General features: G+C 35.6%; 1 protein-coding gene across 1 annotated transcript; it reads left to right on the plus strand.

Moving 5' to 3' along the window:
* Nucleotides 1-157: 157 nt before the first annotated feature.
* TMPRSS11B (transmembrane serine protease 11B) lies at nucleotides 158-19,706 on the plus strand. Its single transcript, XM_065877232.1, is given in 11 exon segments — nucleotides 158-221; nucleotides 12,606-12,721; nucleotides 12,802-12,833; nucleotides 12,835-12,867; nucleotides 14,065-14,225; nucleotides 15,598-15,636; nucleotides 16,446-16,623; nucleotides 18,147-18,274; nucleotides 18,277-18,405; nucleotides 18,765-18,905; nucleotides 19,543-19,706. Coding segments are annotated over 11 exon segments (1,185 nt in total).
* Nucleotides 19,707-20,603: the final 897 nt, after the last annotated feature.

Consider the following 20,603-nt stretch of genomic DNA (forward strand, 5'->3'; position numbering starts at 1 on the left):
GAAGGTGAAGGCAGTAATTGCCCTGGCGGCAGAGTTCCGGCTGCAGGAGTGTTGTTGGTTTGGGGTCGTGCTTATAAAGATGCCCTCCAGTTTTCTGGCTAGAAATCTTCAACATTTCTAGTTCCTGAGAGTCAGTTTAGTGGCAAATCCAGCAGGGATGAGCCGGGGGCTCCAGGAGGTGGTACAGCCCCAGACTGGGAGCATGTTTTCCCGTTCCACAGGTGACCTGGGGCCGATCTGGTGGCCTGTTCGTGCCCTAACCTGTTGACCTGCAGGGTCCCACAGGAAAGGGTGTGCTTTTATGCAACTGCTGTTCCTGTGAGCCTGGCCCTGCTCTCCTGCTTGAGTCCTCTTCTGACCTCTAGGGCCAAATACCCAAAATAGTTCTTTCCATGTGTACTCATGTGCGTGTACACACACACACACACACACACACACACGTCTCCCTTTCTCTCTAAAACTGGTAAGTTGAGAGCCATCTCTGTCAGGTCATCACAGAAGCCCCCCGTTTTGTTGGTATTCATGGTGGTCGTGCAGGTTACCTTGGCAACATGTACATTGTTTTTTGGCTTTTATTGTACAGTCAGTACTACATATTTTCTGTTTTGAGTTTTGTAACTTTGTATGTAACATTTTAGGTAATATTGTGTGTGCACTTTGTAGTGTAGAGGAAAGAATTGTGTTGAATAAACCTAGGATTAGAGTGCCAAAAAAAAGGACTTTTTTGCCCACAGAGATATATGTAGGTAGAACTCTAGATGGTGCTACAAATCTGCAAATCAGAATTTCAGCCAGGAAAGAAGACTTACTGGTCCAGGTGGAATAATTCTGAGGGGACAATTAGAATATCTATACTTAAAAACTATGATAAAAGAAGAGAATTCAGTTGCTCTTTGTGATTGCATTCTTAAAAATACTCAGGTGAAGTAGTATAAAATATTAGTATTTTCAGGACACTAAAAATATTTTGCAAACCATAAGAAAATATGTAGTATCTACAACTTCAGTAGTTCTTTCCCCAGTAATTTGGAAAGTATTTGCTAAGGATAAATTTGTAATGTTTAATTATATGAACAAAATCACATTTATCACATAAATATATTTATAGTTATAAAGATTTTACAATAGCCAGGACATGGAAACAACCTAAATGTCCAATGACAGATGAATGGATACAGAAGATGTGGTACATATATACAATGAAATATTACTCAGCCATAAAATGGAATGAAATTGGGTCATTTGTAGAGATGTGGATGGATCCAGAGTCTGTCATACAGAGTGAAGTAAGCCAGGAAGAGAAAAACAAGTATAGTATATTAACGCATATATGTGGAATCTAGAAAAATGGTACAGATGAACCTATTTGCAGGGCAGGAATAGAGATGTAGACATAGAGAATGGACATGTGGACACAGTGGGGTAAGGGGAGGGTGGCGCGAATTGGGAGATTAGGATTGACATATATACACTACCATGTGTAAAATAGTTACCTAGTGGGAACATGCTATAAAGCACAGGAAGCTCAGCTCGGTGTTCTGTGACAACCTAGGTGGGTGGGATGGGGGGACCAGGGAGGTCCAAGAGGGAGGGGATATAGGTATACATACAGCTGATTCACTTCACTGTACACCAGAAACTAACACAACATTGTAAAGCAATTATACTCCAACTAAAAAAAAAAATTTGAGAGTAGGGGTTTTAAATACCAGCAGTATATTTAAAATTTTACACATTTAGCTATGTAAATAATGGGTACTCATTTTCTTCTTATGAAAACTCCATCTGAAAATGGAGTGCACTGAAATGTGTAACTCTTGACAAGTTTTCTTGGAAAAAGTCATTTAGTTATTATAATAACAATATTCACATATGTTTCAGGTATATTAAATTTCTTATCACATCTAACCTCTTTAGATTGCAGATGCATTCTTTTCTGCATCTTTCATATCTACCTTCACAGCACCTTGCAAGGTGCTCAGCAGTGTAGTAAGTTTTCAGTACATATTGTTGACAGGCTCTTTATTTTGCTTTCATACAGAAATAATTTCCTTTTGAATAGCTTACATATTAATTTTTCAGAAATTTTGCTGTGAAGTATAACACAGAAAAGAACACAGGAGACAAAGGTACAGACCAATACATTGTCACAGAGTGAATAGCCATGTAATTACCACCTAGTCAAGAAATAGTACACTGCCAGCATCCCAGAAAACAGTAACCTAGACTTCTAACTCTATACTCTACATCTAATTGTGTTTGAATATTACAGAAATGAAATCATAAGGTATATATTATTTTGTAACTTTTCATTTGTGAGAATTATCTATGTTTCTGCACGCATCTGAAGTTCTTTTACTTAAAATGCTGTGGAATGTTTTATTATGTAAAAATACCACAAGGTATGGTATTTTGTGGTAATACTTTTTTTTGTGTGTGAAAACTTTGCTGTCTTCACAGTCATTAAGACTATTTCCTAAATTATCTTCTAAAACTTTATTATTTTTCCTTTTACATTAAGATCTATGATCCTCCTATAGTAGAATGCCATGTAGGGACCAAGTATCATTATTGTTTTTCATAGAGATATCCAATTCAGTCATTGGGCATATACTTTCATTTAGCAAACTGCCTTTCAGGACCCCAACTCAAAGCATGTTGGGTTTATCAACCACCCTTACCCAGTGTGGGCCCTGGATTCCAATTTTTTATGCTGTTGCCCTGATACTGTCAGATGCCCTACTCAGCTTTAGCATACTTTTCAGAAATAGCAGCTCCAAATGGCAGGCTAACCGAACTTCTTTGAGTTTATCTTCGCCGAGATCTTGGCCCTGAAATTTTTATCTTGTTATCTCTATGACCTCGTCAACAGAATCTCTATTGATTTTACCCATCTTTCCTACTATAATTATCAGAAGTGTTGGTCTGAATTCCTTAGTCCATCATTACAGGAAATGCCAGACCCATGTATTTTTTTTTTAAAGTGTTTATTGAATTTGTTTGCTTCTGTTTTATGTTTTGTTTTTTTGGCCCCGAGGCATGTGGGATCTTAGCTCCCTGACCACATCTCGAACCCACACTCCCTGCATTGGAAGGCGAAGTCTTAACTACTGGACCATCAGGGAAGTCCCAGACCCATGTTTTTTAAAAAAAATTTTATTGGAGTATAGTTGATTTACAATGTTGTGTTAGTTTCAGGTGTACAGCAAAGTGAATCAGTTATACATATATCCACTCTTTCTTAGATTATTTTCCCATATAGGTCATTACAGAGTATTGAGTAGATTTCCCTGTGCTGTACACTAGGTCCTTATTAGTTATTTATTTTATATATAGTAGTATGTATATGTTAGTCTCAATCTCCCAATTTATTCCTCATCCCCCTTCACCCATAGTAACCATAAATTTGGTTTCTACTTCTGTGACTCCATTTCTGTTTTGTAAATAAGTTCATTTGTTCCATTTTTTTTAAGATTCCACATATAAGTGATATCATATGATATTTCTTTCTCTGTCTGATTTACTTCACTCAGTATGACAATCTCTAGGTTCATCCATGTTGCAGCAAACGGCATTATTTTGGTTTTTTTATGGCTGAGTAATATTCCATTATATCTATGTACCACATCTTCTTTATCTATTCCTCTGTCAATGGACATTTAGGTCCATGTCAGTCACATATATTTTTAAAAAATTAATCTTGATTTCACTACTCACTATCTGGGTGACCTTTGACAAGTAACAAACTCCTTGAAGTTCAATTTCCTCATTTGTAAAATGGGAGTGGCAAAATTTATCTCATAGAATTGTTGAAAAAATTAATATGAAAGGTGTATAGAAGCTTGGAAGATGCAATATAAGACTGATAGTATACCTTCAATGAATGGCAGCTATTATCTTTGTTATATTAGTGATGATAATAATTATTAAGATGATGATGGAAACAGTAAGAGTTCTAAGTACCTCTGTCTACCACATTGCCCTATTCTCCTAATCTAAAAGTGGTATAAAGTTAATCTCACAACATTTATTTTAAGTGAATCAATATAGTCTTCAAGTAATGATTGCTCCCAGTTTTTAGATTTGCTCAAGACATACTTTTAATAATTTATCCTTGATTTTTTTTTTTACCCAGAATTTTGTCAGACTCAGTGGCAAATGATTTTCAATAACAACTTTTCTCTTTGCGAAGACCTAGAGGGGTGGGATAGGGAGGGTGGGAGGGAGGCTCAAGAGGGAGGGGATATGGGGATATATGTATGCATATGGCTGATTCACTTTGTTGTACAACAGAAACTAACACAGTATTGTGAAGCAATTATACTCCAATAAATATCTATTATAAAAAATAAACTGTGTTATCTCCACTCTTGTATTCCTCTCATCTTATGATTCATCAAAATTTCATAAACATTAGCTATAATGCTGCACACAGTTTCATTTGTAAGTACTCTTAGTACCTAGGAATGTAATTCATCTTACAAAAGACTGAAACCTATTGAACAGCAGCTTGGTCTCTTACAGTCTTTTTATTAATGTTAGACTTCAGTTCACTATGTTACAAGGGTTGGCAAGGAAAGTCAATCTTCTTTCAACTTTCCTTAGTCTGAACAGAGTATATAATGAAGTTATAGTTTTAGCAAAAAAAATTACCAATGCACAAGAAACGGTGTTTTATCTAGAGGATTTATAGGAAGTGGGCGGGCACTCAAGTATCAGAATATTTGAATTTGATACATATACATCACTTTTTTATTTTTTTTTAATTTTTGGCCATGCTTCAGGGCATGTGGGATCTTAGTTCCCTGACCAGGGATTGAACCCATGCCCCTTGCATTGGAGGCACGGAGTCTTAACCACTGGACCACCAGGGAAGTCCTACATCACTTATTGACTAACAGACCTATTGACTAGGTTAATAGGTTACCCAGGTTACTTGAGAATATGAAAGTAGCTTCCTAGTGATGGACTCATGTATCCTATAGATAGGGAATACTGTAGCTCCCATTCTAAGTTAACTACATGACATCTTGGTCAAAAAAATACACCATGAGTTTGATAAATATGAAGTAATTCCCTAGACCTGGATCATGATCGACTATTGATAAAACTGAGCTTCTGGTTTTGCTATTTTGAGAACCAGGTCCTGTTAGATGTATGCTTATTAAGAAACAGTGTCCTGAAAAAGGCCACTGTTACCTCACTAGACGAGCTAAACCAAATATTATTGTAAATGCAAAAGAAAATAGTATAAGAGCCAAATACTATGTAGGAATAAACAAGCAATAAAGAGAAAGGAGAAGAGGTACTTGCTTCCTGTTCCAGACAATGAACCTGTAAGTGCTTATTGAGAACCTGGAATGTATGAAAAATTAGTAAAATACATAAACCCTGCACTTTAGGATCTTATCATCTTCTTGGGGAAACAAGTATGGCACAAATAGAACAATAAATAGTAATTAGTTGTTGTGAGGTATGTGCAATTTTATGACAGAAAATATTAATATTAATGTGGACCAGAGTTATTGCAGAAGATTTGGTGGCTTTGAAGGATTTTGAAAATTTTGAAAAGAAATGTATTTGGATGCAAATGTCATGATAATGTTTGTGGAGAAATATAAACCCAGGAAGAGGAAGTGCTGTCATGAGATGGATAATTCCAGCTGCTACAGAGCATTTCATTAATTCTTATCCAAGTTTGTTAAGACACTGAGACTTCATAACTGAATTGAAACTGGGACATGCAGCCTATGGGAAATGTATGGGAACACATGTGCATTCTATAATATACTCATTTATGATGCGTTCAGCCAGATCATTAATATATAGCATGACATATTGTGATTTTCCATTACAATTGACAGGACTTTTGTGGTTATGGGACCAAGGGGAGAAAAAGTGCATAAGTACTGAAATTTTAGGCTTTGTTCAAGATGGAAGAAAGGCTTATACTGTTTCAGCAGCAACACTGTTTATCCGTGGAAAGTTGAAGAACCACGTCATTCAGTAGTTGCTATTTTTGACATTAGAAGCAAATCAAAAGAAAAAAGAGATGAATATGAAATGATTGATATCTAATATAAATATTTTATATACATCAGCTTCAAATCTTTAAGTCTTGTTTTAAAAAGATAAATTGACAGTAAATGTCATATAACATCTCTATGAGTCACGGATCATATTTCTATTAGCTGTTTCAACAAATATTGGGTTGGCCAAAAGGTTCATTTGGTTTTTTCCATAAGATGGCTCTAGTAGCACTTAGTTGTCTTTAACTTCATTCAAAACAGTTTTGTTAGATTGTATGTGACAGCTGTCATATCAGCATGCATTTAAAAAAAGACTTCAAAATTGGTGAATTTTTGTGTAGCCATTTTAATATTGAAGATGGAAGAAAAAAAGCAACATTTTCGGCATATTATGCTTTATTATTTCAAGAAAGGTAAAAACACAACCAAAACACAAAAAAAGATTTGTGCAGTGTATGGAGAAGGTGTTGTGACTGATCGAATGTGTCAAAAGTGGTTTGTGAAGTTTTGTGCTGGAGATTTCTCGCTGGACAATGCTCCACGGTCAGGTAGACCAGCTGAAGTTGATAGCAATCAAATCAAGACATTAATTGAGAGCAATCAACATTATACCATGTGGGAGATAGCCGACATAAAACATCCAAATCAAGCCTTGAAAACCATTTGTACCAGCTCAGTTATGTTAATCGCTTTGATGTTTGGGTTCCACATAAGTTAAGTGAAAAAAACCTTCTTGACCGTATTTCCTCATGCGATTCTTTACTTAAACGTAATGAAAACGTTCCGTTTTTAAAGCAAATTGTGACGGGTGATGAAAAGTGGATACTGTACAATAATGTGGAATGGAAGAGATCATGGGGCAAGCGAAATGAACCACCACCAACCACACCAAAGACCAGTCTTCATCCAAAGAAGGTGATGTTGTGTATATGGTAGGATTGGAAGGGAGTCCTCTATTATGAGCTCCTTCCGGGAAACCAAATGATTAATTCCAGCAAGTACTGTTTCCAGTTAGACCAACTGAGGGCAGCACTCTACGAAAAGCATCCAGAATTAGTCAACAGAGAACGCATAATCTTCCATCAGGATATTGCAAGACCACATGTTTCCTGGATGACCAGGCAAAAACAGTTAGAGCTTGGGTGGGAAGTTCTGATTCATCCGCCATATTCACCAGACATTGCACCTTCAGATTTCCATTTATTTTGGTGCACGTTCAGATTTCCTTTTATTTTGGTCTTTACAAAATTCTCTTAATGGAAAAAAATTTCAATTCCCTGGAAGACTGTAAAAGGCACCTGGAACAGTTCTTTGTTCAAAAAGATAAGAAGTTTTAGGAAGATGGAATTATGAAGTTGCCTGAAAAATGGCAGAAGGTAGTGGAACAAAGGGTGAATATGTTGTTCAATAAAGTTCTTGGTGAAAATTTAAAATGTGCCTTTTATTTTTACTTAAAAACTATAGGTAATTTTTGGCCAACCCAATAAATTTCTGAATCTCAGGGAGTTAGTTTGTTTTGACTTTGTGCAAAGTCCAAAGGTGGTATGCTTGAAGGGCAGGTAGCATTTCTTAGAGTGGTGATTACATCTGTTTTGGAGACTTGAATTTTTTTCTAGGAATTTTTTCACTTGATATAAATTTAAAATTTTATTTACAATAAAATAGTTACTTTCCAACTTGTTTTATAAGGCCAACATAACCTTGATTATAAAACTTAACAATGACATTAAAAGACAATAAAATTATGTCATTCTTTTTCAGAAGCATGGATGCAAAAATCCTAAACAAAATAAGATATGAAACCCAGTGACACACAAAATGTATCATATTTTATTTGCAATCAAGTTGGGGTTATTCTAGAAATACAAGGTTGGTTTAACATTTAAATATCAATCAATGTAATTCACAATATTGGTCAGATAAAAGTAGAAAAATGATATGATTATCCCAATAAATGCAAAAAAAAGCATTTGGTCAAATTCAAAATTCATTTATCATAAAAATTAGCAAACTAAAAGTAAAAGAAAACTTCTTTAATCTGATAAAATGATAGCAAACATCCTATTTAATGGTGAAACACTGAAAGCTTTTCCCTGAAATTAGGAACAAGAGAAGGATGCCAGCTATCAACCCTTTCTATTCAACAGTGTACTAGAGTTCTATAATGTAAGGCAATCAATCAACCAAGCAACCAAAAAAAAAGAAAATATAATCGATGGAAAGGAAATAATAATACTGTTTTTATTTGAAGATGTAGGTGTATGCTAAAAATCTAAAATAATATACAAATAGAGGGCTTCCCTGGTGGTGCAGTGGTTAAGAATCTGCCTGCCAATGCAGGGGACACGGGTTTGAGCCCTGGTCCAGGAAGATCCCACATGCCGCGGAGCAACTGGGCACGTGCGCCACAACTACTGAACCTGCTCTCTAGAGCCTGTGAGCCACAACTACTGAAGCCCACGGGCCTAGAGCCCATGCTCTGCAACAAGAGAAGCCAGAGCAATGAGAAGCCCACACACTGCAACGAAGAGCAGCCCCCGCTCGATGCAACTAGAGAAAGCCCGCGTGAAGCAAGGAAGACCCAACACATACAAAAATAAATAAATAAATAAAATAAATAAATTTAAAATATATATATATACAAATAGAAAAAATAAAATTAATAAATGAATTAAGTTTTCTCAATACAAGGTCAATAGACAAAAGTCAATTGTATTCTATGTCAGCAATAAATATAACACGAAACTTAAGGAATAATACCATTTACACCAGGATAGAATAAATCAAATACATGAGACTGAACCTAGGAGAACATGTATAAGACTTCTATTTAGACACTTGTTAAACACTATTGAGAGAAATTAAAGAAAATCTAAATAAATGAAAGAATGTACCAAGTTCACAGATTGGAAGCTTCAATATATTAAGAAGTCAATTCTTCCCCAATTGATCTATAGGTTCAATGCTATATCAATAAAAGTCTAGAGATTTCTTTTTGGAAATTGATCAATGTTAAAATTTATAAGTAAAGGCAATGGACTAAAAATAGCCAAAATAATTTAGAAAAAGGAAAACAAATATGGGCTTACATACCAGATATCAAGTGTGAACAGAGAAAAACAAGTGTTTTCTACAAGGATTAAGTCATAACCCACTACATTCGCTGACCTACTGCAATCTGAGAAGAAATTAAGAGGATGACAGGATGAGGCTGTCTAGATAAACATCTCCAGAAGAATTTTAATAACCCCGGATTCCTGCATCTTCCCATACATAGAAAAGCACTAAAATCACTGACTTGAGATATCTGTTCTTTGTGATAGCAGTACACTTTTACCAAGATGTATGCTTGATTGCATGTATTTCCCAGCCAAAAATCATATATAAACTGGTTTCTCCCCTACCTCTTTGCAGCAGTTTCCTCAGAGCTAACTGAGTGGCTAGTCCTCAGTAAGACCTTGAATACAACTTAAACTCACAACTCTTATGTTGTGTGTTTTTCTTTAAGTTGACACAAGACATTCTATAACTTCAATAACTAAGGTGGTGTGATATGGCACAGTAATAAAAAAATAAATCAAAGAAACAATAAAAAATTCAGAAAGAGACCTGCATTTGATTTATACTTGATTTATAACAGAGGTGACTTTGCAGGGCAGTAGATAAAGAATTGCACACGCATGATTTCAATAAGATGTACAGGGTCAATTAATAGTCATATGGAAAAAAATGCTCCTACTTCATAATATACACACAAATGAATGCAATGTGAATTGGTGACTTAAATGCAGATGGTAACACATTAAAGTTTTTAAAATAAAACATACAAGTATATCTTTATAAAAGGCAAGGAATTCTTCAACAAACTACATATATATACACATAAAATACTAACCTTGAAAGGAAATATTGACAAATTTTAAACTAAAATTAAGAAATTCTGTTTTTTAAAAGTCACCAATAACTCGTTCCACTTCCAGCAATGGTGAAATTTCTTATATCAAGCCCTTCTAGAGTTAATAGTTATAAACTTTGGAAAAAATATAAAAACCATATGAAGGCAGTACAGAGTGACAAAAAACTGATAAAAACTGTCTCAGAGTCAATTCATGAAGGGAAGGGACCGTACTGGGCAAGATTTACATACATATGGTTTCTTGCCAGAGGGCACTGGCCAGTCCAGGTGATGTAGAGGAGCTAAAAAGTTAAGCAGAAAGCCACAGTCTCACTGGCTTTAAGAGTCAGAACACAAAAATTGGGGTTGCAGCATGGCTGAAAAGTGAAATATGTAAAATAATGATCACAATGATCATTCTCACTGGTAATTAGGGAAATGAAAATATAAACTGCAATTAAATAGAATTTCATTATATCAAAATGATGGCAATATTAGTTATGTTAAAATCGGTACTTTGTGGAAAGTCTTTTGTCAGAAACTTCTACATAGTTACAGATGGTTTCAGCTGAGGAGGAAGAAGCCAGAATGACGGAATTGGTCAAACACAAGAGTTAGGATTATCCTGATTTACCACAAAGCTGTTTCTTGGGTGTGCATTTTAAGTGACTAGTCCAAGACTAGGCTATTACTTTTTCTAAATAGCCAAGTCAAGGAAGTTTGTCACCCCCTGGATGACTCCTATCTTGAAACCATAGAAATACGACAGTCATTAACGCTAGTTGGACAAGTTTCATCTTATTTGTTCTCTATATTTCAGCCAGCCCATAAAAACAAACCAACCAACACTGGATGTAGCACATAAACCTGTGAAACACTGATCATCTTAAAAGCTACACCAGAAGGCCCTTATTTTTATTACCACTATCATCATTGCCATCATCAATCACTACCCTTGTCCCTGACATCACCACCACAATCAGAACATTATGTTCAGGTAAATGGGATTTTATTTGGGAGATTAAGTCTATAAAAGCTAACAGGTTGCTACAGAGTATTTTCTAGTTTTTTGCTAATTGGTTGCTTTTTATAATTTAGATTTTTATTTCTGGACCCATGCTATTATTTCTGAGGTCTAGAGGCCCTGTAAAGTCTCTGGGAAAGTTTCAGAAATTTGGAAAAAGAATAATCAAAGTTCAGCAAAATTTTGTCTACTTTTTAAAAATAATCACTCATAAGATACTACCATTTTTGTTCTCTAATAGTGTAATTAAAACCATATTTTCTAGCTTGAATGTTTTTTAGAAATAATTTAAAAACCTGAATGCCATTATAGATTTTTAGAATAATGTACTTTATAACACAGATCCTAAATTAGCACTTGACAAACTGCAGTGGGCCCACAAAACTTAATAGATTTTCAAGTGAGTTCCTTTCCACTGACTCTTGGCTTTCCTCGAGTTCCAGAAGAATGTTGGTGGTGGAGGCCATTTGCTTCATTTGATCATTAGTTTCTTTGTTCCTTATTCACAAGCCTCTCCCTAATAATTTAAAGTCCTCTATGAAAAAAAAAAAAAGGTTTATCTTTACAGAATTTGAGGAATTTTGTTTTGGAATTTTTTTTTAACACTCTTCACTGTATAACAGAAATCAGGTTAATCCAATTCAAATGGTTGGAAATGAAGTTTTAATAAATTAAAACTACTGTTTGTAATACTTTGCAGTTTAACTGCTAATGCAGTATCAGAATGTGGCTATAGGGAAGTCTAATCTAGGAAATGATACCTGGTATGGGCTGTAGGAGATAAATTACAGTGAGATTGATGTTTTAAAATTGTGGGGCTTCCCTGGTGGCGCAGTGGTTGAAAGTCCGCCTGCCGATGAAGGGGACACGGGTTCGTGCCTCGGCCCGGGAAGATCCCACATGCCACGGAGCGACTAGGCCTGTGAGCCATGGCCGCTGAGCCTGCACGTCCGGAGCCTGTGCTCCGCAACGCGAGAGGCCACGACAGTGAGAGCCCCGTGTACCGCAAAATAATAATAATAATAATAAAATAACTTTATTCACAAAATGTCCTTATGTATAGTGCTCTGAGTTTTCCAAATCAAACCCTCATAAAGAAGCCCTGTCAGCATGTTAGTGAGGACCAGTAGCTTAATTAGCTATCCTTCCAAAATATAGTTTGCATTTAACATTGTTTCTTCTTCTGGGGGAACAGTGACTTAGTGGAAAGGAGTGATGCAAAAGGTAGAACTGCAGGCATCCTGGCTTGAGCAGGAAGTGTGTGGATGAGAATTTACTCTTGAATTTCTCTATATGATCAACTATCTACAATTTCAGATACAAGGCTGGACGAGCTTATATTTCCTGAAGTTAAATTAGTTGAACTGGGCTTCTTGAAGTAAAAATAAACACTCAAACTCTGTTGTAAAGGTTGTTTGAAGTCATTTTGGAAGATGGGTTTACTCTAGGATTCTGGCTTAGGAGCTAACACAATCTTTGTTAATACTGACAGTAACTAGAGTTGGATGAAAGCTAGGGGAATCTCTCATTCAAGTGGTAGTAAATTAATTTCCCTGTCTGAGTATATCCATTGAATATTAATTTTGAGATAAAGATATGGAGGGACTTGAGGTCACTTTCTATTTTAAAATTTTCTAAGTATTTCTTTATTTCACAGGAAAGACTTACTATTACCAAGGTGATTTTCATATTTCTGGAGTCATATACAATGATAATTGTGAAAAAGCAGTTTCACAAGTCAGCACAGATCTGAGAAAATATATTGAGACTATGGTAAGTCAGAGATTTATCTTACTAATTTTACTATAAATTTGATTGAAACATGTGGTGGCTTTGTTTTTTTCTCTTGACAGATGTCTGATGCATTTCAAAATTCTGGTGTATACAGAGTATATCAACTCTCAAGTCATCAAACTTCTGTAAGTACAAATTCATTCAAGATCTTATGGAACAAAAAAATAATTAAAAAGAAAGATCTTATGGAACGAGAAGTAGGTAATATGTCATATCAGCTCCAGTTTTAAATAACAACAACAGCAAGAAACAGAAAGAGAGATAGAGGGAGCAAAAGAGAAGGAAGGAAGGGAGGAAAGAAGGGAAGAAGGAAGGAAGGAAGGGAGGAAGGAAAGAAGGGAGGAAGGGAGGGAGGGAGGGAAGGGATAAAGAGCTCCCCATAAATTAAAGTATCACTGTATTTAACAAATTTTTATTCAGTGTAGGAAGTGTTCTGTACATATCTTTAATCTCTGTACTTGAAGGAGAATTGTAAGGTTTTTGGTGGCAGTCAGTCCTAATTGATTTCTATGATAAAAGATAACTGTAACTATGCAAAACAAGGAGTCTGATCTGATTGTTTTGCTACCTATATACTAGCCACCTCTTCTCCCATCCATACCCATCTGGCCATATCTTTCCTAAAATAATCCTCTTTTGGTCTCTTTAATAATTACCATCACTGTAATGCCTGTGAACAAAAGTGAATCTTTTGAGATAACATTTGTCTAAATATGTATTGTAAGTGTGCTTGATGGTGGTAGTGGTGAGGGCTGCAGGGAGACAGGTATCACAGGGCATAGGGGATGAGTGATAAAAGGAGAGACACCTGTAATTTGGTAACTGCCAATATCTATTCTGGGGAAGTCTGAACTCTCCAAACAAAACAAAACAAAAAATCCAGCTAGCCAACCAATGGACCAACCAATCTACTTACCTACAGACAATATCTTTTGAATGCTTCCTGGCCCTGCATTTAAGTTCTCATTTATCTCTTTCTCTAAAATTAAGTTATTAGAAAATATCTGTACAAGAACACTTTTTACTGTATTATTATAAAATCTCAAGTCAATTATTTGTTGGTCAGTACTCAGTTTCTCAAATGTGTTTGAAATATTCTGATTTCTAGTTTGTGGTTCATATCCTCTTTCATGAACAATACCTCTTAGCCAGTTAAATTTTTAGGGACCATTGCACTTTATTTATACTGAGACAATATCTGTGTATTTTTTTAATATGTATGTGAAGGCAATATAATAATTAAAATGTGGCAAATCCAATGCGTTCATGAAACATCTACAAAATCAAGAAACAACACACTAGAACATTTCTGTTGCTTCTAGTTCTTATCCCAATGGTTCAAGTGTACAGTTACAGTTGACATTCAAGTTTCCTCCAGCAAAAAAGAACAGCATGAGGACTAAAATCAAGGCTATCTTACATCTGATGTTGAAGGACAACATGGCATCTTGGAATGCAGTTCCCACTTCCATCAAACTTATAGGTATTTCACTTATTTTCTACTACTTAACTATCTAAACTATTAAAAAAAAGTACTGGAAAAAAAAATGAACCAAGAGTTTCAGGAATTTGCTTAGGAAAAACTAGTCTTCCCAACTGTGGCACTCCTACCATTGAGGTGGTAGTGGAGAAGGCAGTGCTATAGAATCTGTCTGCACAGTGACAGAAATAAGTGTTAAGCTACAGGTATGCTTGTGAGTTTGGAAGGGTTGGCTGTAATGGATGGAAAGGGGGTGAACAATAATTGAAGCATTATTCCTCCCTACTTCTACTTTTGTCAGGAACTCATAGGAAACAGACAGGGTTTTCTTGATCATTAAGCGTGAAGACTGCAGAAGTCAGTGTGAAGTTGAGGACGGGGGTTCTCATTGTTTCTTGTGGAAGAATGGAAGTAATACTATTAAAGACAAAATCTGTCTGAAATAATTCCCTAGAAAACAAGGGAAGAAAATGATAGGATTTTGCCCCAGTACAGAAAGTAAAGTTTGTAAACATTCAAAGGTCCTACGAAGTTCTTCAAATGTTAAATTGGATTGTTAAAAGGTCTATTAGGTGATAAGCTTGTGTTTCCAGAGCCGTTTTGTGCTTCTTCCAGACTGACAGTTGATCCAGAAGCTCTGATGGCTGCCAGCTGCCAGTTACAGCTCTTTTGCCTCAGAACATAGTCCCTGTCACCAATGGGCCACTCATGAGAAGTGAGTTTGAGGTAGAGGTTCTGAAAGGAGCGATACGATTCCTTTGTGGGTAGTCATTGGGAAAGAAGGCTGTACAAGTTACTGCCCCTCTGTATCCCAGGGATTCAGAGTCAGCACTTTCCGATGTGTCTTTTTTTAGTTCTCTTTCTCTCTAAAGCCTCTTCCCAATAGAAAAGAGACTTGAATTTAAGTTAAATTCTCAAAATTTCATAATTCAGTCTTAGTAATGAGATGACTTCTAAAGAGCAGGATAGGTCTAATGAAATGTAATTTGAATTGGGTTTTTTTCTTTAAAATATAGATAACTACATTTCAGAGTAATGAGAATTATCATAGGGAAAAAAAATCCAAAGATTATGCCCAGTGCCATTTTTAGTAAGAGTGTCAGCTTCTTACTTCACTAAATATTTTACTTCAACCATCATAAAACTGAGAGCTTTGCTTTTTTATTTCCTTTTCCCTTTTCCTATACTACCCGGTAGAGATGCGGAGAGATGGCCAAAATATAACAAGTAGAAGTGAGAGGGGTTGATAGACAATACATGAACTAGTCTGAATAGTTAAATGTTGGGAGTAATTGGGTTAGGAAACTTAGTCCTCGGGCTGAAGAGAATTGCTTGGTGATATTTTATCAACCTTATGTTTTTATTTTAATTTCAGAAATCAGCAAGGCTAATGCTGAAATGCTTACCAATAACTGTAAGTTTAGAAACTTTATTATAAATTTAACACATTCAAAAATAGTTCCCCATCATTTTGTTAAAAAGGATCTAGAAGTACTTAATGCTGGAAATCTATAGTAGTTTTTCAAAATTATTGGATATACCACATATCTATCTGGCATTTCTTTTTGAAAAACACTGACCATTTATAATGGGTTGTCCAAAAGGGTGAAATGAGAACTGTTTCCAAAGAATGGAATCATGAAGAATATCATGTCTGAATTAGTTTTTAAAAAAAAGTGAAGGAAGAACGAACAACTTAGGATAATAAGAAAATGCAAAACTAGGCTATATCAAATATATTTATTATAAGGTAAATAATAGTTCTGTACCTTTTAAGCAAATTCTCTTTAGAGTATCATGAGGCCTACAGTGTGATACATACATGTATTCATTCGTTCAGTGGATATTTATGAAGTATCTGTTGTCTACATGGGGCTTTACAGATAGCATTGCATATGCTATACAAGATACAGACCTTAATGAAGCAAAGTCTCCACCTTCAAGAATTATGCAATGTACTTGGGGAGACTAGAGTTATAACAGATAGATACAACAAAAATCAGTAGTTGAAAAATGCTTGAAACTGGAAAAGAGGAAAAGTAAAAGTCACCCAAACAAGGATGGAATGGGCTATCATGATAAGGGTACATTCCAGGAAAGAAACAACATTGATTAGGAGATGCTGGACAATCATTGAAGGGTTTCAAATAATGTTTTAAAATATATTTCTTAAAAAATATAATGAAAGATACATGCTCTTATATAAATAAATCCTTTCTTCAGGTTGTGGGGGACGACTGACCAATAGTATCACAGCAGGCAACCGAATTGTGAATGGGGAAAATGCCCTGACGGGGGCCTGGCCATGGCAGGCAAGCATGCAGTGGAAAGGCCAACACCACTGTGGTGTTTCTCTGATCAGCAGTAGGTGGCTCCTATCTGCAGCTCACTGCTTTGCTAAGTAAGTTTGAAAGTCTACTAAATGCAGGATTCTGGTTGCAGGCCTATTTGGGAGGTCTGTGGGGTTAACCTAAATGTGTGAGGTTCTGCCAAGACCATATGAAATTTACAACCACTTACATAATTGAAGGGCAGCAAAGACATTTAAATTGGGCAACTAAGGGAAAAGTGAATGGAAGCAATTAACATTTTCCAAATAGGGGCTTTGGCCTGATGTTAAGTACTTTACTTACACCATTTTATTTAATCATAACAATAATTCCGTATGAAAGGTATACTTTAACCTATTTAAAGATAAGGAAACTAGGGTTTAGAAATGGTGATGTAACTTGACCAAGATCATACAGCTCTTAAATAAAAGAAACTGAGTGTGAACTTGGGTATGTCTGACTCCAGTTACAGGGTGCTTATTTGTCTTACCCTCTGGGGGTTTACAATCTAGTTGAAGAAATTTAAACGTGATATATTAAAGGTATAAGGCAGCACAGTGCAGTAAGTGTCACATGCACAACACAGATAGTACGTGCTATGGAAACTTGGTGAAGAAAGAGAACACAATCTAGCTGAGGTATTCAGTTGTAAGATTTGATCTAGACTCTAAAGATATAAGCTTTGATTGATTGGGGTAGGTAGATCAGAAAAAAATAATATGCATTTCGAGTTGGAAAAATAGCCTTCTTCAAATGTGTTGAGATGGAGCAACACAAGTTGTATTCTATGGACAGCAAACAGAAAGAACTATTTGAAGTAGAGAAGATTTGTAAAAGGAAACATTAGAAAATATGCTTAGAAAATGTAGTTTTATTCATTGGGGACACCTCTAAATGACAAGATGCTTACTTACTGGAGAAACACAGCTAATGAATGTGTGGAGTCACTGAAGATTTCAGAAGGAGAGAAGGACTGAAGAGGGTCACAGTTACATGAAGGTCTTGAAACCTTAAAAAAAAAAAGGCACCTGACATTTTGAGGAAGTGACAATAGTTAAATAGGATCTTAGGGCCTAAACTGGGAAAGAATCTCAGGGGAACTGGAGAAACTGGTCAGAAAATCTAAATTAGAAGCCAAGATGCATTGACTTGGTAAACATAATGGGGTGATTGGGTGAGAACAGATTGCAATTGTTTATGTATGCAGACGGATGCCCAGAGCCTGCCACAGGCTCCTGGAGCCCAGGGTATATGACAGTATGAGTGATTCTGGACTCCATCCACTGAGACTGCTTATATGATTCTTACCCAACTCAAATGCATAGAAACCAGATGGGGCTGAACTAGCAGGAGACATCAGTGACTCTAGTTAGGAGGACTTGAAGAAGGCTGACAGCTGTAATAGTCCTTAGCACTATTTTTATGTGTCTGTAGCATTTATGACATCCCCACATCAAAGACATTTTAAAAATAAGAATTTAAGTGCTTTATAGTGTTGTTTGGGAAACTCACACCTTAAAGTGATAAGATAATCACTGTGAATACTGTTTTGGCCCCCAAACTGAGTGTATTTTAATTAAATTGTGTCCTCCAGGAAAAATAATTCAGAAGATTGGACTGTCAACTTTGTAACTATAGTAAATAAACCATATATGACACAGAAAGTCCAAAACATTCTTTTTCATGAAAATTATAGCAGAGCTGGGGTTCATGATGATATTGCCCTGTGCAGCTTGCTGAAGAAGTCTCTTTTACAAAGTACATTCATAGGATTTGTTTTTCTGAAGCCAAAATGAAGCTCTCAGAAAATGACAGTGTTGTAGTTACAGAATGGGGAACACTTTATATAAATGGTAAGTTTTTCTGTAAATATGTAATAGCTTCATAAGAATAATTATTTAATCAATCAATCAATCAATCATTCTTTCACACAATTAACCAGTCCATAAATATACTGAAAAGAAAACCAAGTGATGGGACCAAAGGCATGGTGTTGTCTTCAATTTCTGAAATATCTCTGGGAATAAGAATTGGAAAATTTGGAATTTATGTGTGAGGCAGCCAGCTCTAATAAACATTAGAAAGAAAGCAATCTAGCCTGGGACTGGTCTGGCTCTTGGTGACCAAGAGAATCTGCTTTATTCCATAGATGTTCTTTGTCTCAAAAAACAAGGTTAAGATCTCCATGATATGCAGAATTTATTGCCCTTAGGTTCTCTTCCAGTGATACTTCAGCAGGCTTTTTTGAAGATTACTGATAACATAGTTTGCAATGCTCCACATGCATTGTCTGGCTTGGCAACTGATACAATGCTGTGTGCTGGATTTATGTCAGGAGAAGCTGATGCCTGTCAAATACTTCTAGATACATTATCAAATCATTTTTTCCGAAGTACTAATTCAATGGAAGTTTTTATCACCATAATTTTTTTTGTCTTAATGATTTTCACAGAGTAGCTTCTTATTTCAATCCACATAACAAACATTTATTAATCTCATTAATGTACCAGAACCCAGCTCATAAGCTGGAGATGCAGTGGTGAACACAATTCCTGTTCTCATGGAGTTTTCAGTCTAGGAATCCATAGTTACAAGGTAATAAAATAAATTTGGCCCTATTTTCTGGGCAACCTGCAGAACTAGAATGCTTGCCTCTCTCTTATCAGGAGATGCAGCAGGAAGCTTTACAGGTGCACATGTCATGCATTCCTGAGAGGATTCATCATGGAGCCTCTGAGTCACTTTCTCCAGAGTTAAGTTTGGACTCATTAAAAAGTCAGCTTCTAGTCTTCCCAATCCACTCCAGTCCAGCTGTAGGTAATATACTCTGGTTTGTAGTTGCCCTGGGTTTTGAAGAAATTCAAGAGTCCCATGGTTCTAAGCCCAAAGAGGGTGGATTGTCTCACTGCCTAGGGGCTGTTGACAACTCCAGAGGAGAGATAGAAAGAAATGTTTCAGGACAAGAAACATTTTTTTTCTCTTTTTATTCTAGAATGATTCTGGTGGACCACTAGCTTATCCCAACTCTAGGAATATCTGGCACCTTGTTGGAATAGTAAGCTGGGGTGAAGAATGTAGGAAAAAGAATAAACCAGGTGTCTATACTTGAGTGACTGCTTATCGTGGATGGATTACCTCCAAGACTGCACTCTGAAAGAGAAGTAAGTTTGAAATGGAACAAAAAGACAATTATAGGGTATTCTTATCCATTGCTTCAAAATCTTTTTCTTTTGATTGTTGGTATACCAATCATTTTCTTATATACAAATGCATAAAGGTCTTGATTAATGTTTTATTTTATCTAAAACACTATCCATTTATTTATCTATTTAACTAATATAGTAAACAGAAAGAAAAGAAAAAGGCCAAAATATTTTTATTCATAGCCTAGTTCTGATTTATCTTACCTTTATATTTGGAATAGACCTTAATTTATTTTTCAGAATTTAAAAAAATACAGATTTTGTTAGTATGAGAACATGAATGCTGGATCTACCAAATATATTATTTTTAATTCTATAAATCATAAATTTATAGATTTATAATTCTATAAATTATAAATTCATTTTGTTAAACTGGAATATGTAAGGCAAATAATGTACATTCACACTTTGTTTATATTTGAGATAGTTTGTGTATCTTGTAAAATCATATAATCTTGGAATGGAGAAGGGGTAACATAGGTTCAGGTAGACCAAGTCTCTTAATTTACAGAGTGAGGAACACTAAGAAAAACAATTATTTGCTTGAAGTCATTCTTCAGCCTCTCTGATAAGTTGTAACCCTCACATGAATTTTCCCTCATAGAATTTAAATCCAAAATTAGTCAGGTATTTAAAAATGATTTTTAACTTGCAATTATTTATATAATATTTTCTTCATGTCCTTCTTTTGTCATCTGTTCGCATTTTCTTGCAGCAAAAATAATGTGAGGCCCTCAAGGGGAGAGGACAGTGTGGCATCTATTGCAGTAGCTCTCCTGATAGTGCATGTGAAATTGTATGGAGGGCTGATTTTGTAATCTCTGCAAATAATTCACCTTTTAACTCTC

Source organism: Phocoena phocoena, chromosome 5 (genome assembly GCF_963924675.1).
Source record: "Phocoena phocoena chromosome 5, mPhoPho1.1, whole genome shotgun sequence".
Taxonomy (NCBI): Eukaryota; Metazoa; Chordata; class Mammalia; order Artiodactyla; family Phocoenidae; genus Phocoena; species Phocoena phocoena.